The sequence below is a fragment of the Camelus bactrianus genome, chromosome 5, assembly GCF_048773025.1.
Source record: "Camelus bactrianus isolate YW-2024 breed Bactrian camel chromosome 5, ASM4877302v1, whole genome shotgun sequence".
Lineage (NCBI taxonomy): Eukaryota > Metazoa > Chordata > Mammalia > Artiodactyla > Camelidae > Camelus > Camelus bactrianus.
In genome coordinates this window covers 24,808,160-24,833,970 of record NC_133543.1, presented here as the reverse complement: position 1 = coordinate 24,833,970, position 25,811 = coordinate 24,808,160, and the positions used below count along the sequence as shown (strand labels likewise).

Genomic DNA, 25,811 nt, shown 5'->3' with positions numbered 1-25,811 from the left:
GACATCACGTTTTATCCATATACTACTTCAGTATATATATCTAGGGAGTAAGGACCCTTTTTTTAAAAAAAACAGGTAATTATACCATTATCATGCTTAAAAGAGATTAAAATTAATAATAATCTCTTAATAACATTAAAAGTTCAGTCAATGTTTAAATTTCCAGTTATCTCATAAATATAGTTTTACAGTTTTTTAAAAGTTTTTTTTCCCAATTGTTTGTTTGAGTTAGTACTCAAATAAGGCTCACACATTACAAACAATAGATCTCTCCCTTAATCTCTCTAAATCTCTCTTAATCTCCAGGTTTCTCCTCTATTGCCTTGTTTTTATTTAGTTATTTTTAATTTGTTGACAAAACTAAATTCTTACTGTAATCTGGACTTTGTTGCTTGCATCTCCATGGTGTTGTTTAACATGTTCCTCTGTTCTCTATATTTCTGTGTTGGTAATTCGATGTACAGACTTCAATCATTTTTTAGCAGTTCTACTTTATAGGGATGTTGTGTTCTTCCATTAGAAGGCCCATGATAAGTAAGGCCTCTCTTTTTGGGATGTTAGTGGCTGTTAACATTCAGTAGATGATTTATTAAATCATTAGACATTGCAAAATGTTAATATTCTAACACTCTTCATTTATTAGTTGATATAACTCTCTAAAGAAAAACCTCCCCTACTCCTCTATTTGGACACTCAGTGGTTAAGTTTATTTAGAAAAGGAAAGGTAAATGCTTAATTTTTCCTTTTTATTTATGAATTTTCAAAATAATAAGTTGCTTTGCTAGCATTTTCTAATGGTGTCTAATGAGGGTATTTATTTTTGAAATTAGTAAATTTAAGTCCTTTAACTTTGTTCTTTTTTAAGATTGGTTTGGCTATTCTATGTCCTTTGCATTTTCATCTAAATTTTAAGATCAGCTTGTTGATTCCTGCAAAAATGGGATTTTGACAGAGTTTGCATAGAATCTGTAGATCAGTTTGGGGAGTTTTGCCATTTTAATAATATTAAGTCTTCCAGTCTGTGAACAGAGATTTGTTTCCAGTTATTTAATTTTTTAATTGCTTTCTACAGTGTTATGTAGTTTTTAGTATATTATTCTTAACATTTATTTTATCTTGTTTTTCCATCAAGACTGTTGATGAGGTTGAAGAAATTAACTTCCAATCCTAGTCTGCTGAGTGCTTGGGAGTTTCTGACTCGTGTTTTTTCAATCCATTTCAGTTACCATCTTTCTTGATGGTCAGATTGTCCCACCTTTGACAAAAGGGACCATCTTCAGCATGGTGCTTTACAGAACCCTAAGACTTTGGTTGCTTTCTTGCTGTCTGATATGACAGGATGTTGCAGGGTGATCTTGTACATTTTTTCCTTGGTTCCTCTTAGCATATTTCCTGGTTTTCTGAACACATATTCCTCAATGGCTTCCTAAGAAAAGTTCATAAGAAGTACATTTTTTGAATCCTGATATGTCCGCTTGTAGTTAGTCTCTTGTTTGATACATTGGCTGGGTATAGATTTTTGTGTTGGAAATCATTTTTCCTCAGGATTTTGAAGTCATTTCTCCATTGTCTCCATTGCCATTCATAATCATAATACCCTTCTGACTTATGACCCTTTGCATGTTTTATGTACATTTGTCTTTCCCCCTATCCTGGAAACTTGTGAGATTGTCCTCTATCCCTGTTATTCTTTGATTTCATAAAAATGTGTTTGGGTTTGTGTCCTTTTTATTCAAATGATGGGCACAAACTAATCCCTTTTACTCTCAAAAGCTGAGTTCTTATGTCTGGGAAGTATTCATTATTAACCTTTTCTTTCCTTTTCCTTGAGTGTTTCTTTCTTGAACTACTATTTTTTTTTATGTATTGGTCCTTAAGTTTCTTATTTTTATTTTTTGTTTTACTTTTTGGGAGCTTTCCTCCCTTATCCCACATTTTTCTGTTGAATTTTTGTTTTAGCTGAGGAAAACAGCTAAAATGTTATAAATTATTAACCATCCTTTCTTAATCTTTATACCCTCTGTATTCACATAGCCTTCTATTTTTGGATGCTTGTTGTTGCTGGGTTTTTTTTTTTTTTGAAATATTATTTTGTTTTACTTTTTATTTTTAACTTTCGTTTGCTGCATTATATGTTTACTGTGAATTTTTTTTTTTTGTAGTGTTTTGGTCTCTTGTTCATACTAGAGGCTTTCCTCAATGTCTTTTGATCCCTGAATGGCCATTCATATTTTAAACTGAAGAGGTAGAAAGCTCATTAGAAGAGCTTTTTGACTAGAAAAGGATGGGCTTTTCATTGGAAAATCCTCGGATATTATTTGTGGAGGTCATCTTTCTGTGACGTTTTAAATTTTTTAAAGAAAAATGAATTGTCCATTCTTCTATTGTGAGTGTCTTGGAGGTCTAAACCTGGCTACCATGTGTTTGGCATGAACAAGGGAGGGAGATTATTGTTCTCCATGCTTACTAAGCAGACTCTTAACTCAATCTCTAGTTTCCGTATGGCATCTATCCTCACCTCCTACTGTTCTTGGTTTCCCTATATTTAAACTTTGGTTCAGTTTCTCTTGTAGAATAAAACTATGGTCTCATGCAGGAGGGATAGTAACATGGTAGCATGAAATGGGGAGACAGGGCACTTAGCAATTCCTTATACAGATCTTCAACCAATGTCCCTATTTTTAGCTACCATGTTGCACTCACCTCCACCTTCTAAAGTACCTGAGGTTTAACTCCTGAAACGGACTAGGGTTTTGTGGACACCTCTCCTTAGGTCCTTGATATTCAGCTTTTTCCATTGTGTTAGCTTCTTCACTTTTTATTCCTGCTTATAGAAATATGTTCACATTCTTTGCTCTTGTTTCCTTTTCATTCTCTTTGTCCTGGTGGCTTAATGCATTTTTATTTTTTGTGCACATTTTCATTGAGGATAAATATTTGTGTTGATTTTCACCATGTTTTAACCAGGATATCTCTTCTACTTACTACCCCTTTTCCAAAAATTGGTTGAAATCCTCATTTCCTGGGGTTTTTTTTTTTTTCTCTCTCTCTCTCTCATTCTCTTTGTTCTTATTTTTTTAATAGCTTTTTAATTTCTTTCCTTTCATGTTAGAAGAATTTTCATAGGAATAAGTTATAAATATGATTAATTTGCCGTGTTTAACTTCATGTCCCTTTTCAAAATTTAGTTTGCTTTAGCTTTTGCTTGCTAAAGAATTGCTATTCTCAAGAACTGTAGGGTATATTCATTAGTCAGTTGATCCATTTGTTCATTAATTCATAAGCTGCTTATTACACATCAGGTGCCATGCTAAGTTCTACTAGGAATACAAGGGTGAATAGGACATAATCTTTGCCAGAAGGAGCTTATACTTCAGGTATTTACAATTCTAATCCCAGGTTTGCATGGTGCTGCTAAGTTACATTATAACTTTGGGTTATTTCATGAAATAATATATTCATAATTTCAGGTAGATTTTTAACTTGCTCCCAAATGTATCTAAGTAGCCAGAAAAATAGTTCTTGGATTCATATGTTTTGCTTATCTCTGTAATCCCAGAAGTACTTTGTTTAGCTGTACTAAACAGTTTGCCCCAGTTTTTTCAGCTGCTTTTGGTCCTGACCACAATTATTTGATTATTCAAATACATCTTCAGTTTCACTCTACTTAAGAAACGTAAAACATTACTTTTACCCATGTGAATTTCTTCTACCCATTTGAGCTTCTTTTTGCTGAATTACTTCCTAGTGTTTCAGAATCTGCTGTTTAACAGAGCTCAAGGAGCTTTGCTAACAGGAGATGAGCGCACTCTTGAGAAGCCATCTGTCTCGTGCACATGGTTCAGCTGCATCTGAACTCCTGTACTCCCTTAACTGATACAGCTGCCTTTTATTTTTCCTGCAGTTTCAAGTTTAGCGCACTCAGGTGTCTAGTTATACTGGTAAACATAGGTCTGAGCAGCATACTTGGTACTTGAACACTGACTGGACTTTCCAAAATTATTGATCTCCAAAGTCAGTTCACTAAATTTTAAACATTTCCAAAACAAACTGTCTGACTGCACTGAAGAAATTAAGTTCTTTTTCCTCGAGCATTTACCATATCTTTTGTCATATCAACTGACTATGGTTAGGCTGCAAAAAAAATCACAGTTTTATAATTCCTCTTTTCTGCAGCTTGATTCCTTTGTAATGTACATCTGCTCTTTTTTTGTAGATATATATATATGTGTGTATATATATATATATATTTACTGAAGTATAGTCACTTTACAATGTGGACAGCATAATGCTTCAGTCATACATGAACATACATATATTCATTTTCATATTTTTTCATTATAGGTTACTACAAGGTATTGAATATAGTTTCCTATGCTATATAGTAGAAACTTGTTGTTTATCTATTTTATATATAGTAGTTAGTATCTGCAAATCTTGAACTCCCAAGTTATCCCTTCCCATCCCCCTCCCCCCTGTAACTATAAGTTTGTTTTTTATATGAGTCTGTTTCTGTTTTGTAAATAAGTTTTTTTTTTTGATTCCACATATAAGTGATATCATATGGTATTTTTCTTTCTCTTTCCGGCTTACTTCACTTAGAATGACAATCTCCAGGTCCATCTGTGTTGCTGTAAGTGGCATTGTTTCATTCTTTTTATGGCTGAATAGTATTCCATTTTATAAATATGCCACAACTTCTTTGTCCAGTCATTTGTCAGTGGACATTTAGGTTGTTTCCATGTCTTGGCTATTGTAAATAGTGCTACTATGAACATTGGGTTTCATGTATCTTTTTGAATTAGAGTTCCCTCCAGATATATGCCCAGGAGTGGGATTGCTGGATCATATGGTAAGTCTATTTTTAGTTTTTTGAGAAATCTCCATACTGTTTTCCATAATGGCTGCACCAAACTACGTTCCCACCAGCAGTGTATGTAGGAAGATTCCCTTTTCTTGACACCTTCTCCAGCATTTATCGTTCGTGGATTTTTGAATGATGGCCATTCTGACTGGTTGTGAGGTGATACCTCATTGTAGTTTTGATTTGCATTTCTGTGATAATTAGCAATACCGAGCATTTTTTGTGCCTGTTGGCCACCTGTATGTCTTCATTAGAGAATTGCTTGTTTAGGTCTTCTGCCCATTTTTGGATCGGGTTTTTTGGTTTTTTTGTTGTTAAGTTATATGAGCTGTTTATATATTTTGGGAGTTAAACTTTTGTCAATCGCATTTGCAAATATTTTCTCCCATTCCATAGATTGTTTTGTTTTGCTTATGATTTCCTTTGCTGTGCAAAAGCTCCAAGGTCTTGAAGAGATACTTGTATGCACGTTCATAGCAGCATTATTCATAGTAAGTTAAACAAGGAAGCAACAGGTGTCCATCAGTGGGTGAATAGATAAGAAAAATGTGGTTTGTACATCCATTGGAATATTATACCATCTTAAAAAAAAAAGGAAATTCGGACATATGCTATAGCACGGATGAACCTTGAGGACTTTGTCCTATGTGCAGTTAACCAGTCTCCAACAGACAAGCGCTGTATGATTCCATTTATGTGATGTATTTAGAATAGTCAAAGTCATAGAGACAAAAAGTAAAATAGTGGTTGCCAGGGGCAGATAGGAGGGAATGTGGAATTATTTAGTGGGTATAGATTTTGGTTTTACAAGATGAAAAGAGTTATGGAGACGAACAGTGGTGATGGTTATACAGCTAGTTATATTGAGTGTATTTAATGTTGAAATGTACACTTAGAAATGGTTAAGATGGTACATTTTATGTTATATGTATTTACCACAATTTTTAAAAATGAAAAAAAGTCAGTTAAAAATGGATTGTAAACTTGAACATAAAACCTAAAACTATAAAACCTGTCAAAGGAAATAAAGAAGAAACTCACTGTTAGCTTGGGTGAGGCAAACATTTTTTATATAAGATACAAAAACGTAAACTGTAAAAGACAAAAGTGATGAATTCTGCTTCATAAAAATTGAAAAGATCTCTTCCAAAAGCCCTAGTAAGAAAATGAGTGGCCAAGCCACAGGCTAGGAGAAAATATTTGTAAAACACATATTTGATAAAGAAATATATAAATTCATATATATATATACAAATATATAAAATTTTAAAGTACACAGAAGGAATTTATAAAAAGAATGTATCAAACCTCTCAAAACTCAATAATAAAACAAACAGAAACAAACATTTTAACAGTTGAAAGAGTTGGAGACCTCACCAAAAAGATAAGGTGAGGTCAAATAAGCACCTGAAAAGATGCTCAACATCATTAGTCATTAGAGAAGTGCTAGTTAAAACCACAGTGGAATACCAGCATACGTGCATGAGAACAGGTAGACTTTTTACAGACTGGCAGTACCAAATGATGGCAGTGATGCTGAACAGCTGGAACTCACATACACTGCTGGTGGGAATGCACAATGGCATAGGAACTTTGGGGAGAAGTATGCCAATTTCTTATAAAGCTAAACATACACTTACCATACAACCCAGCAATCCCATTTTGGGTATTTAGTCAAGAAAAGTGAAAACATATGTTTACTCAAAAATGTGTATGCAAATGTTTATAGCAATTTTATTTATACTCACTTAAAACTTGAAGCAATCCAGATGTCCTTCAACTGGTGAATGCACAAAAAAATCATGAAATATCCATACAGTGGAATATGTTAGTCAGCAGTAGAAAGGAATGAACTACTGATACACCCAGCAACAGAAATGAATTTCAAATGCAATGTGCTAAGTGAAAGAAATCAGACCTAAAAGGCTTCATACTGTGTCATTCTGTATGTATACCATTCTGGAGTGTGCAAAACTGTGTAGGAGCAGAAAATAGATCAGTGTTTCCCAGGAGCTAGGAGTGGAAGAAAGAGACTGCTCCAAAAGGACACAAGGGAGCTTAACTTAAAAAAAGAAAAGTCAGAGGTTACTTTTCAAAGTCCAAAGTTAACTCTGTGTGTGTACATGTGTGACTGTATGTGTGTGTGTGTGTTGTTGTTGTTGTTGAACACAGATAAACGTGTGTTCTTGGCTGTAAATTTCCTATTTGATTATTGTAAGCTAATATAAGTGCCTGTTGAGAAATTCCTTTTTAATTGTACTCAGTCAAAAAGGAAAATAAAAAGAAATTTGTGTTTATTCTTATTTCAGAAAGGAGGAATGAATTTTTACTTACATTGTAAATCTGAATGAGAAAACGGTTTTATTAATTCCAAAGGAAGATTTCAAGGTTCATGTTTCACAGTTTCTCTAAAGACATTTGAAAGTCTGTTGTTGTTAATTTTAGGTTGTTAGGAATTCTCCTTTATGTTTAAATATTTAATTCTACCCTAAACCATACTGCTGGTACTTTGTCTTAAAAAAGATGTTTTTCTCATTCATTTCTACCTTTATTCTTTCATGTTTACAACTTACTTCTTTGCTGTTGTACTTACAGACTTGTTTTGTACTTTTCTTTCCTTGCCACAAAACCAACGAACCTTGAATTTCAGAATCCCTCACTTACGTAGGCCCACTTCAGGGCTCTGGGAGAGAATTTGGCAATTTTCACCATTTTGTGTTCCTGTCAAATTTATAGAAGTAGGCTACTTTTAATAGACTGAAAGATCTCTCTTCAGTCCATTGTTGTTTTATATATATATTTATATGTATATATATATGTATATATACACATACCACATACATGTATATATGGATTTAATTGTGTTGTGGAGTTTGGTGTTAGCAAGCATTTTACAGATCAGGCTAAGAGAAAAATGTATTGGCAGTTCATTTAGTTTGAGTTTAGTGGGCTGTTTATGAAGTCCTCAGTAATTTCCACTTTTAGGTATTTTTAGGTAACAGCTAGCCATCCCAATGTAGGAATGGTTTCCAGGAATACTCCTAGTGCAAGGTCGGCAGTTGTACTGCAGCATGAATTTGTCCTCTGGAACCTGTGCTGGACAGATGTGAGTAGTGGAGAAGAAGCAAGGTTGAAATGTGTAGAGCCAGAGGATTAATCTGTAAATAATTCTTCCAGCTCTTACTTCATACATGGCATAAACTTGTAAATCAACTTCAGCTGCTTTACAATGTTGTGTTAGTTTCTGGTGTACCACATAGTGATTCAGTTAAATATTTTTCATTATAGATTCTTATAAGCTGTTGAATACAGTTCCCTGTGCTATACAATAGGACCTTGTTGTTTATCTATTCTGTATATGGTAGTCTGTATCTGCTAATCACAAACTCTTAATTCATCCCTCCCCCAACCCCTTTTCCTTTGGTAACCATAAGTTTGTTTTCTATGCCTGTGACTCTTTTTCTGTTTCGTAAGTAAGTTCATTTATATCATTTTTTAGATTCCACATGTGAATGATATCATATATTCACTTAGTATGATCATCTCTAGGTCCATCTGTGTTGCTGCAAATGGCATTATTTCATTCTTTTTATAGGTAAATAGTATTTCATTGTATAAATACATCACAATTTCTTTGTCTAGTCATCTGTCAACAGACATTTAGGTTGCTTCCATGTCTTAGCTATTGTAAATAGTGCTGCTGTGAACATTAGGGTGCATGTATCTTTTTGAATTAAAGTTTCCTATGGATATATGCCCAGGAGTGGGATTGCTAGGTCATATGGTAAGTCTATTTTTAGTTTTTTAAGGAATCTCCATTCTGCTTTCCATGGTTGCTGCAGCAAACTACATTCCCACCAGCAGTGCAGGAGGATTTCCTCTTCTCAACAGCCTCTCCAGCATTTATTATTTGTGGACTTTTTAATGATGATAATTCTGACTGGTGTGAGGTGATTTCCTCATTGTGATTTTGATTTGCATTTCTGTGATAAGTAGTGATACTGAGCATCTTTTCGTGTGCCTATTGGCTATCTGTATGTCTTCTTTGGAGAAATGTCTGTTTAGATCTTCTGCCCACTTTTTGATTGGGTTGTTTGCTCTTTTGTTACTGAGTTGTATGAGCTCTTTATATATTCGGGAAATTAGGCCCTTGTCCGTCACATCATTTGCAAATATTTTCTCCAGTTCCATAGGTTGTCTTTTCGTTTTGTTTATGGTTTCCTTCTCTGTGCAAAAGCTTATAAATTTGATTAGGTCCCATTTGTGTTTATTTTAGCTTTTATTTCTATTGCCTTGGTAGACTGAACTAGGAGAGCATTGCTAAGATTTATGTTAGAGAATGTTTTGCCTATGTTTTCTTCTAGGAGATTTATGATATCCTGTCTTATGTTTAAGTCTTCAAGCCATTTTGAGTATATTGTTGTGTATGGTGGGTGTGAGGGAGTGTTGTAACTTCAGTGATTCACATGTGGCTGTCCATTTTCCCAACACCACTTGCTGAAGAGACTGTCTTTTCTCCACTGTATAATCTTACCTTCTTTGTCGAAGATTAATTGACCTTAAGTGTATGGCTTTATTTCTGGGCTCTCTATTCTGTTCTATTGATCCTCATGTCTGTTTTTGTGCCAATACCGTGCTGTTTTGATTACTTTATCTTTGTAGTATTGTGTGAAGTCTGAGAGGGTTATGCCTCCTGCTTCATTCTTCTTCCTTAGTATTTTCCTGGCAATTCTGCGTCTTTTGTGATTACATATAAATTTTAGGATTATTTGTTCCAATTCTATGAAAATTTTGTTGTGTAATTTGATAGGGATCACACTGAATCTGTAAATGGCTTTGGGTAGTATGGCCATTTTAGCAATATTAATTCTTCCAATCCAAGAACATGGGATAGCTTTCCATTCGTTTAAATGATCTTTAATTTACTTTATCAATGTTTTAAATACTTAGGAATAAACCTGACCAAGAAAATAGAAGTTTTTTTAAAATTTGACAACAATTCAGAAAAATTTTACACAATAGGCTAATAATGTTATGAACTTGAATAACATTCCTTCATTAATGTGACTTTTGCTATGTTTTTCTCAGTCCACAGCTTATCTGCTCATTCTCTTGACATTGTCTTTCAAAGAGCAGAAGTTTTTAATTTTAATCAAGTCCAGTTTATCAATTATTTTTTTCATAGATTGTGTCTTTGGTATTCTATGTAAAAAGTCACTGCCATACCATGGTCCAACAATGCTATACTGCTTCAGAAGTGGTGCAAATACCATATATTAAAAATATCCTAATTCCTCCCCCTAGTACCTTGTATCATCTCTGCCATTCATTTCACTTATGCATAAGCATATATAGACAATCGAATACATTGTTGCTATTATTACATTGTACAAACTACTATTGTTAGATCAGTTAAGAATTACTTAACTATAAATTTACTTTTATTCGTTCATTCTCTAAAATCTTGTTTTCTGTAAGTAAATCTGATATTCTGACCTCTATCATTTTTTGTCTCTCTGAAGAACTTTCAATACTTCCTGAAAAGCAGGTCTTAAGGCAACAAATTCTCACAACTTTTGTTTGTCTGAAGAAGTCTTTATATTTCATCTTGACTTTTGAATGATAATTTCACAGGGTGCAGAATTCTAGGTTGGTGGGTTTTTCTCTGAAATATTTCACTCTCCTCTCTTCTTACTTTCATGATTTCTGCATGTAATTATTATTTTTGTTCCTGTACAGGTTACGGTGTTTTTTTCATGACTTCTTTCAGGGTTTTTAAATTTATTTTTTGATTTTCTAAATTTCAAATAAGATTTGTCTAAGTGTAAACTTTTGGCATTTATCTTGTTTAATATTCCCTGAGATTTCTAAATCTGTGGTTTGGTATCTGACATTAATTAGGGGAAATGTTCAGTCATTATTGTTTCATATATTTCTTGTTCCTTTCACTCTTCCTCTTTTATTTTCAATATGCGTATTTTCCACCTTTTATAGTTTTTCCACAGTTTTTGGATGTTCTGCTCTGGTTTTTTTTTTTTTTTCCAGTTTTTTTTTTCTTCTTTAGTTTTAGTTTTGGAAATTCCTACTATTACATTCTCAAGCCTAGAAATTCTTTCCTCAACTGTGTCCGGTCTCTTCATGGGCCCGTCAAAAGCATTCTTCATTTTGTTACAGTATTTATGATCTGTAGCATTTCTTTTTGATTCTTTCTTAGAATTTCCATCTCTATATACAATACCCATCCATTCTTGCATGTCATCTAGTTTTTCTGTTAACACTCTTTATCCTATTAATCATATTTGAAAAAAATTTCTCATTTTGTAATTCCTACCTTCTTGCTACCTATGACTGATTGTGATGCTTGTTCAATCTCTTTAGACTGCTTCTTACCTTTCAGTATGCCTTCAGTGTTTTGTTGAAAGGTGGGCATGATGAGCTGAGTAGAAGGACTTGCAGTAACAAGCCTTTAGTAACATAGTTGAAAGGTGTGGAGGGAGGAGGCGGGATCTGTAAGATCTCAGTCTTCTGTTGAGCTTCTGCCCTGGACCGTGATCTTCACCAGTACTTCTCAGTGTTTCCCCTCCTTTAGTTGAACAGGAAGACTAGAGGGGGCCAGAATGGGGTATTTCCCTGCCCCCAGATCAGTTAGGTTCTGGTAAGAGAATTTTTCCTGAGGGCAGCCTTGGTGAAGAAAAGCAAAATGTTGGAGCCTATTTCAAAATGATTCCTTTTCTCCTCCTCCTGCTGGAAGTGTGAGGAGGTTTTTCTCTGATGTTCGCCATGGGGACTTGGTACAGCTCCTGGAGTTATAACCCACACAAGTATGGGGGTACCCCGCCTCCACTGTAGGACTGGATCCCCTTGAGGTTTTAAATGTCAGAGTTTTTTTTTCACACTGAGCTTCTGGCAATTCGCCACCTACAGTTGAGGTGTTCCTACCCTGGCACTGGTTTCCTGGATGTTTCTGCTCTGATAAACTTTTATTCTCTGTATCCATCTGTCTCCCTTGCCAATTTTAAGGGCACCGGTTTGTCTCATGATCTCACTTCTCTCACAAATCTAAAAAGACTTGTTGATTTTTCAGTTTGTTTAGATATTTACTTGTTGATGGGATGGAGTTGTGAGTTCTAAGCTCCTTACATGTTGGAGGAAAGTGGAAGTCTCCTGCTGAAAGTTTTTAAGCAAGAGAAGAATATTATGATTTGTATTTTAAGAAGCTCAACTTAGTGGTGTGCAGGAGAGATTAGCAGGTAGGAGATGGAGTAGTTCGCAACTACCAGCATGCCCTGGGATACACACACCTGTGCAGGTGAAGAGAATTTGACGCTGTAGGACTTCTACTCAATATCGTCTTTAGCTTATGAGATGTTTCTTCACATTTTATTTATGGTGATGAGGGTCACCATTCTGCCATCGTTGTGGCTGTGTAGTATTGCCTGTCATATTACATTTACCTTCAGAATACTTGCTGTTTTCTAATGTAAGGCATTTAAGACCTCATGCATTCATCCTCCTCAGATGTATCTGGTGTTTTTTGTTTGTTTGTTTGTTTTGGTCTTTATTGCTCCTTAGGGGCCTTTATTTATTTACTTTGTGTTAAAGATTGAAATTCAAAAACATTAAATATCTTTTTTTCCCCAAAACTTAGTCTCACATGTAGCATGTATAATGGGTGTAATGATCATGATGAGAACAGGGAAGCTGTAGTAATGTATTTCTCAACCCTATCGGCCTGATGTCCACTTTTCATAGTAAATATTATCTAGTGCTCCCCTAATATTCCTAAACAAAATATATAGGTATATAATCATCTGTATCTGCCTATAATTTTTTAAAAAATGCGTACAACTCCAGGATAACATAGAGGAAAAATTAAAATTTTGCAAACTACAATAAAATATTTCCTTTACAATGTAAATAGCTAGGAATGACTGCACTAGAAGTCAATTTAAGATAAGAGTGAAATGAGTATTTTTCCATTTTCATTAGTGTGTAAATTTAAAAAATAAATATGGGGACGGGGGGTGGGAAGGGACTGGGATGTCAAAATGTAGAATAAATAACCAAGATTGTACTGTGTAGCACAGGGAGATATATACAGGATCTTGTGGTGGCTCACAGCGAAAGAGAATGTGACAATGAATGTATGTATGTTCATGTATGAATGAAAAATTGTGCTCTACACTGGAATTTGACACAACATTATAAAATGACTATAACTCAATAAAAAAAAGTTCATAAAAAATAAATAAAATAACAAAAGTATAAAACTTAAAAAAATATGGAAACATAAAGCATTAAAGGAAGTCAAAATACTTCGATGAACAAGTTTCAGTAATTCAATTTATAACAGTTATAACAAACCTACTACATTTTTTACAATGCCAGCACTTAGTTTTTTTAAACACATACTTTTATTATTGAAGACTACATGGTATCTATCATTTTATCACACAGAAGTTCCATCCACTCACTATACTTTTCTAATGAATTCTACACGCAGATGCACATTTTTAATGTTGGTACTATTCCTGTATGTTTGCTATTAAAATACACTAAACTTAAAAAAAAAATCTTAGCTAATTCTAAGTATCTCAAAATGACCCTATTTGTGTTAAAATACCACTAAATCCCACTAAAATGGATAGTTATTTAAGTAATACTAATAATTGTAATATAGCCTAACAAAAATTTTTCCCTTGTTAATTATTCTTTAACAGCTATTTTCATTAGTGTGGGTTCCTGGAAGATGATTGGGAATTTTGTGAGTTTGTGTGTGGGTTGTCACAGTGACAGAGGGATGCTGTTGGGCCAGCTGTCCTGGTGCCGAAGTTCAGTAGATCCCCTAGATGTCAACCCTCATCCTAACCCCTGTCTGGAGGGCTTGATGCTTCTAACTCCTGATCTTTTCAGAGACCTGGAGGACAAGCTCTCTACTGCAAGCATTTTAATTTGTAGCTTACTTTCTTTTGTCAAATCAGCTACCACTTGTCTGTCTGACTTCTAAACGTTTATTGAAATCACTGATCCTCTGATGTTTTCCCTCCCATCTCTCTTTCATAGTGGATCTCTGCCCTTTTTTTCCCTTTGCTGTCAATTCTGTGGTTTCAGAGGAAGGAGAGGTCACCAAGTGATCCATCCGCTATGCTTAACAGTGGGAGATAATATTGCCTCGTAGAAGTTGTGGAAAATGTTTTAGGTGGCTTCAGTTGTTACATAGACTGGCTGGTGTACTGGCGGTGCCCGATTAGGGCTAGATCTGCTAAACACACTGCCAAGTTTGAGCCCATCCGAAATGCCAGTGGTACTCAAGAGTTATCAGTTCATCCCAGTCTTGGATTAACTCAGTATAAACACTATGTTTAAACACTAACATTTTCTATAGCTAAGAGTAATGTATAATCTTATTCATGACTACTTCTAAAGCTGAGCTTTTGAAACTAATTTGCATTCAGAAATAAAAGTAAAAACAGCATCATGGCTCCTTTATAAAATTTTGGAAGAACACAGTGGTTAAATTATTTTCTTACTCTCTAGTATTCAGCTTTGCTACATGCTTTTTCTTTATATTAACAGATATTTTGGTAAAAGGGCTCAATGGGATTGTAGAGGGGCATCAAATCTTAATGAACTTCATCAGCGATTAAGTGACATAATGATTAGAAGATTAAAGACTGAAGTTTTAACCCAGCTGCCCCCTAAAATCAGACAGCGTATTCCATTTGATCTTCCATCAGCAGCAGCCAAGGTGAGAACCCGTCTTTGACTGAAAGTCTTATTTGAAATCATTTTAAATTATACTTTGAAAAATTATGCATATCTCATATTTCACAGATGGAAAAGTCCACTTTCTTAAAATAGGTTTAATTAATAGAGGCATGTGAATTGGCTTTGTATCATTTCAAGAAGAGAGCAGGAAGAATTTAAATGTAGTTATCAAATAATGTGAAAAGATTTAGTATCTTGGTCATTAAAATATATATTTCTGCAGAATAGAGGAAAAGAAGCACTTCACTTGCAACATAGACTTAGTATTAAGAATTCTAAGTATTTGTAGGATGTGAAACCCAATAATTAGCAAGAAGAATTGTGTTTGTTGCTCTAGGATTTATTTTTTAGGTATGAGTAGCTGTCTTCTAGAATAATTTAGATGTAGCCCCCTGTTCTTGGAATCTTAAAAATCTGTGATCATGTTGTAAGATGTGGAGTTCAACATATTAGAAAACCAAATTGTGTTTTACCTAATCCTTATCTACATTTACTTTTGGGGAGTAGGATGCTTATATATTCTTTGAATTTCTTCAAATCTGAACATAACTTTGTCGACAAAGACTATTTATTGCCTTGTTTTATCTTGAAAGTGTAGAATAAGCATTTTATGAACACTGTGCAAAATATTGGTGAAGTAAGTAAGAATGATCTGATTTTCTGTTTCCACCATTTTAACATTACAAAAAGAAGAGTCAATATATGATTATATTAACATTTTTCAACTAATATTCCCTAAGTCTTTATGCTTATTTAAATAAAGTCATACCTTTTAGTAAAATGTTTTGCTACTGTATACATTTTGACTACCATGCTCTCTTTAAGTTTTTGTTATTACTTTATATATTATTTTATTTAAAATGTTTCTTAAATTTTTATTTTTACTTTACAAAATGTTGCTCTGTAAGAGAAAGCTGTAACTGTTTAATTTATGGTGTGGGTTAAGGGCTTGGTTTTCACCCACAACTTGTCATTGGTTTTTGTCATTAGCACAAAATGTGACTGACTTATCTGCACAGTGATGTTTTAAAATGAGCACATTGGCAACTTTGGGAATTTTCTTTATATGTATAAACACACACACACACGTTTCTATATATAAAAAGAAGGTAAGTAAAACATGATTCATTATTGTATTAATTGCTCTCTTCTTTATGCTGGATTTCTTTTTTTCTTTTATTGAGTTGTAGTCAGTGTACAATGTTGTATCAGTTTGTTTTTCTAAACATTGCTATTTTCTTCTACATAGGAATTGAATTCCAGCTTTGAAGAGTGGGAAAAATTAAGGAGAGCTCCAAGTTCAGGTGGCACCGAGACTGTCGTGGGGTTGATTACTCGCATGTTTAAACAAACTGCTATTGCCAAGGTACTTATTGCTGGGCCATCATTTGTTTGTCTTGATACAAATTATTTAATGTATTTAATTTTTTAATTAAGCAGCTTATTTGCATACTGCACAATATCTTTGCCATTTAATTTTTTAACTCTTTATTACAGAAAAATTCAGACACATTCAAAGTAAACAGTAGTATAATGCACAGCATTATACCTGTTCTGTTCATATAGTGATCCTTTTCTGTGTATGGCTATAGTTTGATAAGGGAGTATATTTTACACTTTCTCATTTAAAGGACTTACATATATTCATCTTTGTTGTCAGCTTTTTCCATGGCTTTACTACATAATTGCTACAAATAATCTTTTTTTTATGTAAGTCAATCATTTTTAATTGGTATTACATTGTTAGATCCCTACAGAGATAGATGTTCTTTTTATCCAAAAGTACAAATTAGGGGGTTTTTAAATCTCAGTGTATATCAGGTAAACTTACTACACATTGTTTGTTGTTTTTACCAGCATTGTTGAACTTATACATACTAATGAGTGTCATCCTTCTCCCAGTTCTGAGATTTTTTTATAGCATAATTTTTTAAAGAGAGGTTTATTTAAATATAATTTATATACAGTGAAATTTGTCCTTTGAAAATATATAGTGTGATGAGGCTTGACAAATATAGTTAGTCACCAGTACAATCAAGATAAAGAAAATTCCCATTACCTCCAAAAGTTCCCTCATGCACCTTGGTTATTTCCCTCACACCTACCCTCTAGACTTCGTCAGTCACAGATCTGCTTTCTGTCGCTATAATTTTGCATTTTTCAGAATGTCACAAAAATGTAGTCCTATAGTACGTAGCATTGTGTCTGACTTATTTCACTTTGCATAAAGCTTTTGAATATTGATCCATGTTTTTGCATATGACATTAGCATTTTCATTTTTATTGCTGAATAATATTCAAATACATGGGTATATAAATATTTGTATATCTATATTTATGTGACAATTAAATTCCTTTACCATTTAATGGCCATTTGGGGTAGTCTCAGATCGGGCTATTATGAATAAGCCTGTTATAATCATTCATGTACAAGTCTTTGTATGGACATATTTTCATCTCTTTTAAGTAAATTGATGGAACTGGAACTGCTGGGTCATATGGGAAGTGTAGATTTAACTTTATAAAAAGCCACCAAGTTGTTTTTCAAAGTGCTATACCATTTTAGGGGAGAGTATAGCTCAAGTGGTAGAGTACATGCTTAGCATGCATAAGGACCTGAGTTCAATCCCCAGTACCTCCTCTAAATATAGATAAACCTAATTACCACACCCCCCAAAAAAAACAAAAACAAAGACAAAAAAACAACAAAGTGTTGGCATTCCCACTGGCAACATATGAGGATTCCAGTTGTCCTACATCTTTGTCAGCACTTGGTATTGTCAGTCTTTTTAATTTTAGTTATACTTCTTGGTAAGCAGTGGTATCTCATTATTATTTTAATTTGCCTCTTCTTAATGACTAATGATATTGAGCATATTTTCATGTGCTTTTTAGCCATTCATTTTCTTTTGAAAAGTGCTTGTTCATATCAAGCCCATATTTATCTTGGGTTGTAAGAGCCCCTTGATATATTTAGAAACAAGTTCTCTAACGTAAATGTCATTTGCAAATATTACTTCCAAGTCTCTGGCTCCCATTTTTATTTTCTTGACATTGTGGGTTGTTGGATTCCCCCCCACCCCCTTAACAGAGGCACTGGGGATTGAACCCAGGACCTCATGCACACCAAGAACTCACTCTACACCCCAACCCCAACATTATGTTTTTAAAGAACAGAAATTTTAAATTTTGAAACAGTCCAGTTTATCAGGTTTTTAATTTTATGTTTTGCGGTTGTTGAGTCCTAATTATTTTTTGCTTAATCCGCGTTCATAAAGATTTTATCCTGTGTTTCTTCCAGAAGTGCTATAGCCTTAGTTTATAAATGTAGGTCAGTGAGCTATTTTGAGATAATTGTTTTATGTGTTACAGAGTAAGAGTGGAGGTTCAGTTTGGTTTTTGTTTTGTTTTTTTGCATATGGATTTTTAATTGTTCTACCACTCTTTGTTGAGAAGACAATTTTCCCCTTATTGAATTATCTTGGCAGTTTCATAAAAAATCAATTGGTTATATATGTGTAGATTGTTTCTGAACTCTATTCTATTTCATTGAGCTATCCATCTGACCTCACAGAATACTATAGTTGCTTGATTACTCTACCTTTATAAGTCTTAAAATCACATAGTGTTTGTCCCTACTTTATTCTGTTTTAAAATTGTTTTGTGTATTGTAGTTCTTTTGCTTTTCTTTATGAGTTTTAGAATTAGCTTCTTAAGTATATACAATTTTGATTGGAATTGTTTTGAATCTGTAGATTAATTTGGGAGAATTGACTTATTTTAATTGAGATATAATTGACATACAGTATTATATTGGTTTCAGGTCTATAACATAATAATTCAATATTTATATATATTGCAAAATGATCACCACAGTAAGCCCATTTAACATTCATCACCATATATAGTTACAAAAATGTTTTTCTTGTGATGAGAACTCTAAATATCCATTCTCTCAGCAACTTTCAAACATGCAATACAGTATTATCAACTATAGGCACCATGCTGTACATTACATCCCATGACACATTTACTTCATAACTGGAAGTTTGTACCTTTTGACCTCTTTTACCTGTTTCACCAACCCTCTACCCCTTGCCTCCATAAACCATCAGTCTGTCTTTTATATTTGTGGGCTTTGGGGATTTGTTTGTTTTTTAAGATTCCACATAGAAATGAGATCATACAGTTTTTGCCTTTCTCTATCTGACTTATTTAGTATAATGCCCTCAAGATTCATCCATGTTGTTACAAATGGCAAGATTTCCTTCTTTTTAAGTGTCAGTGATACTCCTCTGTGTGTGTGTGTCATGTTTTCTTCATTCAACCATCAGTGGACACTTAGGTTCTCTTGGCTGTTGTATAATGCTGCAGTCAATATGGTGGTGCATATATCTTATCCCGTTAGTGTTTTTGTTTTCTTTGGATAAATACCTGGAAGTGAAATTATATGGTAGTTCTATCTCTTAATTTTTGAGGAACCTCCATACTGTTCTCCATAGTGACTGCACCAATTTTTATTCCCACCAGCAGTGCACAGGGGATCCTTTTCTGCACAGTCTTGCCAATATTTGTTATTTCTTGTCATTTTGATAATAGCCGTTCTAACAGATAGGTAGTATTGAGAACTGACTTCTTAATACTGTTGAATCTCCTGATCCATGAGAAGAGTATCTCTTTTACTTAAGTCTTCTTTAATTTCCCCCAGCAATGTTTTCTTGAATACATTTTGTTAGATTTATTTCTAAGTATCCATGTCTTCTTATGCTCTTGTAAATAGTATTTAAATTTCTACTTTTTCATTGCTAAGTATAGAATTATTATTGATTTTTGTATATTGACCTTTTATCTTGTAACCTGCTGCACTCTTATTAGTTCCTGTGACTTTTTTGTAAATTCTTTGAGATTTTCTACATAGACATCATTTTGTCTACACATAAAGCACTTTTATTTCTTCCCTGTAATCTGTATGCCTTTAATTTATTTTTATTTATTGCCCATCACATTGAAGGAACACAAGTATAAGTTTGGTAGGACTGGACAAACTTGCCTTGTTGCCAGTTGTAGACAGAGAACATTCAGTCTTTTACCATTAATTATAATGTTATCTTTAAGATTTTTATAGATGCCCTTTCATAGGTTGAGAAAAATTCCTTCTTTTCCTAGTTTGTTGTGAGGAGAGATGAGACATAGATTTGTTTCCTTTGGCAGATAAGTGTTAGGAAGCAGGTAGAAGCAGATAAGAAGAAAACAGCTAAAATTTAACAAAATTAAAAAGACTGAGCATAGGCTGTCGCGACAGTTCACAATAATATGGGATTCTGACCCAGGGAGCCCATACTCATTCAAAAGCTTTATTTCCATTGGCCTCTGTCAGATACTGACTAGGAGATCAGAGAGCACCCCCATTGGTGGAGTTCAAGCATGATACCCTGAGTACTTCTAGGACCCTCTTCTCACACTGATCAAAAGCCTTGTGCTACTGTAGGAGAGGCAAAGTCCCCCTCCCCGAGTCTGCAAAGCCCAGTCCAGGATCAGCTGCTTTTGGGGTTTGAGTAGAAATAAAATGAAACCCTGAGGGGATGAAACCCTATTGAAATCAGGACCTTATATAGGACAGAGATCTGTTACTGATGGAGGAATCTCTCTCTTGCCCAGGATCACCCACGGTTACATGACATAGTTTGGTTGCCTTAGGGTAGAGGGGCAGAAACACCAGGAAAGCCTCATCTGTAAGACTCAGCTGAAGCAAAAGGCCTGCCTTATATTGACATGCTACCTGAAGAACAAAGAAATCTTCTGCCCCCTCCCATGGATTAATCTACTACTGGGGGAGAGGCATCCTGCTATAGTGCAGGCGTGCAAGAACTGCCAAAAGCTGAGAGTGCAGCTAGAAGAATTCTTAGCACACACTTTCATGAGAGAGAAGCGTCCCGTTGTTGAGGGAATCCCAGTTTGCGGTGCACTAAAGGTAAATGTAACAACCTAAATATAGCTCAATACTGATAAGATTGTCTCAGTCCCTTCCATACTATCACCTTGATAGAAAAAGAATCATGCCCTTTTCTGGGTGTAAGTATCATTTATCTCACTCTATCCTGTTCTTCTATACAAAATTTCTAGCATTAATGGAAATTATGAACTAATAAAAGCAATTTAAAAAACTCACCCATTATCAAAGATAAAGCCAGATGAAAAAATAACTCAGATTGTAGGACAATTAGACAAGGACTTTAAGAAAGCTAGGAATCGTATGTTAAAGGAGCTAGAAGAAAAGATAAACAACATAAATGAAAAGATGGAAAATTTCAGAAGAAACATGGAAACTCTAAAGACAATAAAATAGAAATGCTAGAAATAAAATACATTGTATCTGAGGGAAAAATTCTTTTACTTAGCTTATAAGCAAATAGATGAGACAAAATGTAATCATAAAAAATCTGACTGTCCTGGATATTTATCCTAGAGAAGTAAAAATTTAGATTTACATAAATACCTTTATGGAAATTTATTTGTAATAACCAAAACTTGGAAAAAACCCACAGTTCCTTCAAACAAATATAATGGAATACTCAATTAAAAGGAATAAACTGTTGATAAGTGCAACAAATTGGATGACTCCGAGAAGCATTACACTAAGTGAAAGAAAGCAGTCTCAAAAGTTTACATACATCACAACACATTTTTATAACATCTTCAAAATGACAGAATTGTAGTGATAGAAAATATCAATATACCAATGTAGTTTTCTGGTGTTGATATTGTTCTTTGGTTATATAAGAAATTATCACTAGTATTATCAGGAGAAGCCAGGTTCAGGGTATATAGGAACTCTCAGTATTATTTTTGCAACCTCTCTTGTCTAAACTTATTTCAAAATAAAAAGTTTTAAGATGTATATATAGTGGACATAATAAATTAATCTAATGACAGAAAAAAAATTGAAGTTAATCCAAAAGAAGGCAGAAAAGAAAGAAAAAGGAATAAGGAACAACTAAATCAAATAGAAAACAAAATGGTAGGTTTAAATACAGTTTTGTCAATAATTGCATTATATGTAAATGCCCTAAAACCAGCATTTAAAAGGCAGGAATTGTCAGATTGCATAAACTGTATGATATCTATAAGAAGTTCTCTTTAAGTATGAAGGCTTAAAGTTAAAAATAAATGGATGAAGACAATTAATCAAAAGAAAGCTGAAGTAGATACATTAATATGAAATGATGTAGGCTTTAGAACAAAGAATATTCCCAGGATTAAAGAGGAGACACATAAAGATAAAGGAGTCAATTTGTCATTTAAAGATAAAGGATTAAATTCATCAGGAGTTATTCATCTAATAAAGGAGTCAATTCATTATAATAATATGACTAAATGAATAAATAATATGAATAAATATGTCAATATCTATTAACTAAAACTAATAACTAAAACTTTTTTAGAGAACAGAAGAGGAATAAATACCTCCCAAGTAATTTTATGAAGTGGGATTATTCTGATGCCGAGACTAGACAGACACATCAAGAGAACTACAGACGCATATCCTTCATGAATATAAAAATCCTTAACTAAACATTAGCAGATCAAATCCACCAATATGTTTAAAAGTATTTATACCGGGAATAAAGGTTTGTATAAAACTGAATTAATCACTGTAGTTCACCACGTTAACAACATAAAAATGGAAAATTATATGTTTATCCCAATGAAAGCATTTGACAGAATTCCACATCCATTCATGATTAAACATCTCAGCAAATTAGGAGTAGAAAGGGGCTTCCTCATCCCAATAAAAGGTATTTATGAAAAACTTAGAAATAACATCACAGTTAATGCTCAAAGACTGAATGCTGCTCCCCTAAGATCAGAAACAAAGTAAGAGTCGGTTCTCTCATCACTTCAGTTCAACATTGTTGATTCAACGTAGTTCTTACAACTGTGCAGTAGGCTAGAAAAGGAAGTAACAGCTATGCGATTGAAAAGGAGTAAGGAAAATTGCCTACATTTATAGACACCATGGTTGTCTATATAGAAAATTCATGAACATTTCATGCTACTAGAACTAACAAGTGGATTTATCAAGGTCATGGCGTTCGTGTTCAAAATACAAAAAGCATTTGTAGTTCTACATACTAGCAATGAAAAATTTGAAATTAAAATTTTAAAAATATGATTTACAGTAGCATCCATAAACATGAGCTACTTTGGGATAAATTCAACAAAAAAAATTCACTAAAAAAACCATTAAACACTATTTAGAGAATGTAAAACAGACTTAAATAAGACAGATCATGCTCATGAATCAGAAGATTTGATATTGCTAAGATGCTTGTTCTCTGTTAATTAATTTATATACTCAATACAATGCTAATCAAAATCCCTGTAGTCTTTTTTTTAGAAACTGACAAACTGAGTGTATAATTTATGAGGTAATGCAATGGACTTACTGTAGCCAAAATAATTCTGAGCAAAGTTGGAAGACTCACACCACATAATATATATACTTACTATAAAGTTACAGTGATAAGACGTTGTGTATTGGCATAGGGATAGGTATATAGATTAATGAACCAGAAAAGAGAGTTCAGAAATAGACCTTCATATAGATTGTCAACTGATCTTAGGAAAGGACAAGATAATTCAATGGGGAAACGGTAGTCTTTTCAACAGAATACTAGGGCAATTAGATATCCATAAGGGGAAAAAATGAGCCTTGATCACTATTCCACACCATATAGAATAATTAACTTGAAGTGGATCATAGACTTAAATTTAAAAGCTAATTTATAAAACTTTCAGTAGCATACCTACTTTAAAATATGCCATCCTTTGGGTAGGAACATTTTTTAAGATAAAATACAGAAAGCACATACTTTAAAGAAAAAACAAATGGGACTCAAAACTTTAAAAAATTTTTTTTGAGATTTATCTATTCACTTAATTTTAGAGGAGATACTGGGAATTGAACTCAGCACATTGTGTGCTCTACCACTTGAGCTATTACCCTGCGCCCCCAAAACTTTAAAACTTACGGTGTTTAAAAGTATAGTATATGAAAGACATGGCTGTGAAAAGGTAAATGCAAGAGACTGGAAGAAAATATTTGCAATACATTCCCCCTACTTCATTTTCCCGAATCATAATTTTTGGTTTGATCAGTGTTCATTGTTTATAGTATAATGACTCTGTTAAACATTTCACAGTTGAGCTGTAATTACATTTCTTTTCTTTGACAACTGTTGTTTTTCTTAAAGTTAATAGCTGTCTTGTTTTTTGTTTGCTTGCTTGCTTAGCTTTCTTTTTACATAATACTGAGTATAGAATGTTGCTTAAAGGAAAAGAATATACATGAGAATTTTTCAGATAATTTTCTGTGCATGGTCAGAAACCTTAGTTAGAAGTCAGAAGTGTTGACAGTCAATAAGAAGTAGCACCTAATTCCTAGGATTCTTGAAGAAAAAGAAAAGAGGTGAAAATTTAATTGTCCCAGATTGGAACATGTTCCCAAAGATTACTAGCAGCAGAAGACCAATCCTTGCCACGCCAGCTTCCTAATTTTTAGTCCTTTTTCATTCCCCCTCTATTAGAACAATATTGCGTTTAGGCCAGTTAATAGCCCTACAATGGCCTCGAAGTGTTCAAGTGAAAGGAAGAGTCATATGTATCTCACTTTAAATTAAAAGCTAGGAATGATTAGCTTAATGAGGAAGGCATGTTGGAGGCCGAGATAGGCCAAATGTTAGTCCTCTTGCAAAAGTTAGCCAAGTTGTGACTGCAAAGGAAAAATTCTTGAAGGACTTAAAAGTGCAACTCAAGTGAATGAATAAATGATAAGAAGGCGAAACTGCCTTACTGCTGATAGTGGTCTGGACAGAAGATAAAACCAGCCACAACATTCTCTTAAGTCAAAGCCTAATCCAGAGCCAAGTCCTAACTCTCTTCAGTTCTCTGAAGCCTTAATGAGGTGAGGAAGGTGCAGAAGAAAAGTTTGAAGCTAGCAGAGGTTGGTTCATGAAGTTTAAAGAAAGAAGCCGTCTTCATAACATCACAGTGCGAGGTGAAGCAGCCAGCGCTGATGTAGAAGCTGTAGCAAACTATCAGAAGATTGAGCTCAGATGGTTAATGGATGTGGCTACACTAAAGAACAGATTTTCAATGTAGATGAAACAGCTTTCTATTGGAAAAAGATAGTATCTAGGACTTTCATAGCCAGGAAGAGGAGTCAATGCCTGGCTTCAGAACTTTAAAGGACAGGCTGATTCTCTTGTTAGGGGCTAATACAGTGGTGGCTTTCAGTTGAAGCCAGTGCTCATTTACCATTCCCGAAATAAATCCTAGGGCCCCTAAAAATATCCTAAGTCGATTCTGTCTGTGTTCTGTACCACATCGTAGCTAGAAAGAAAGGAATAATTCAAGAGATACTAAGATGGTAAATCAGTAGACACTGGTGATTGACTTACTATGAAGGGGAGTGTAAAAGTAGAATCTAGATGCTTCGTTTGGCCAGCTGGGTTGAAGTTTGTGCCATTCACGGAGACTGGGAAAAACAGCAGATTTATTTTGTGCATAGTTTCCCATTAACTATGATCTGTGCCAAATTCAGCAAGGCTCAAGCTGTAAGATAATAGATTTCTTTGTACTCTGCAGCATCGTATTGGAAATACTTTTCATTGAATCATTTGAACAATTAGGTCAAGAAATTTAAAGATAATTATAACTATCTAATGATAGTTGATGTGAATTTGAAAATCTAGATACAAGTAAGAAGAAAATTTTGAAGAAAATAATAAGTTTTCAAGTAAATGCCTTTGTATATAGTTACTTACAGGACATGCTGTTTTAGGGACATGACATATGCTTAATTACTGCCTAAAGTAAAATGAGCTCTTCATTATTTGTGATATTTAATTTTTAAAAGGCTGTAACCCCATAATAAATCAATGTGTAAAGTGTGAAATCTTGTTCTTGTCACCTCTTATGAGGAAGGAAGTACTTCCCACATCCATTTATATCACCATTTTAACACTGTCCATTAATTGTTATGAGAAAGCAGTGGGCTAGAAAGGACCTCTGTGGGTCATCTTTCTCTTAGTTTGTTCTAGGCAGACTTATGCCAAAAGTCTCCCATACAAATGAGTCTCCATCTCTCCTAGTTTTATAGATCTCCAGGATAGGTTTC

General features: G+C 33.9%; 1 protein-coding gene across 6 annotated transcripts in view; it reads left to right on the top strand.

Moving 5' to 3' along the window:
• Positions 1-25,811, top strand: part of ZRANB3 (zinc finger RANBP2-type containing 3) — a 216,722-nt gene that overhangs the window by 121,745 nt on the left and 69,166 nt on the right. For all 6 annotated transcript variants that reach the window (XM_045508866.2, XM_045508865.2, XM_074363564.1 and 3 more), the window contains 2 exons: positions 14,441-14,612; positions 15,882-15,998. In XM_045508866.2, the coding sequence (XP_045364822.2) occupies positions 14,441-14,612; positions 15,882-15,998 (289 nt within the window). The remainder of the gene's footprint in view (positions 1-14,440; positions 14,613-15,881; positions 15,999-25,811) is intronic.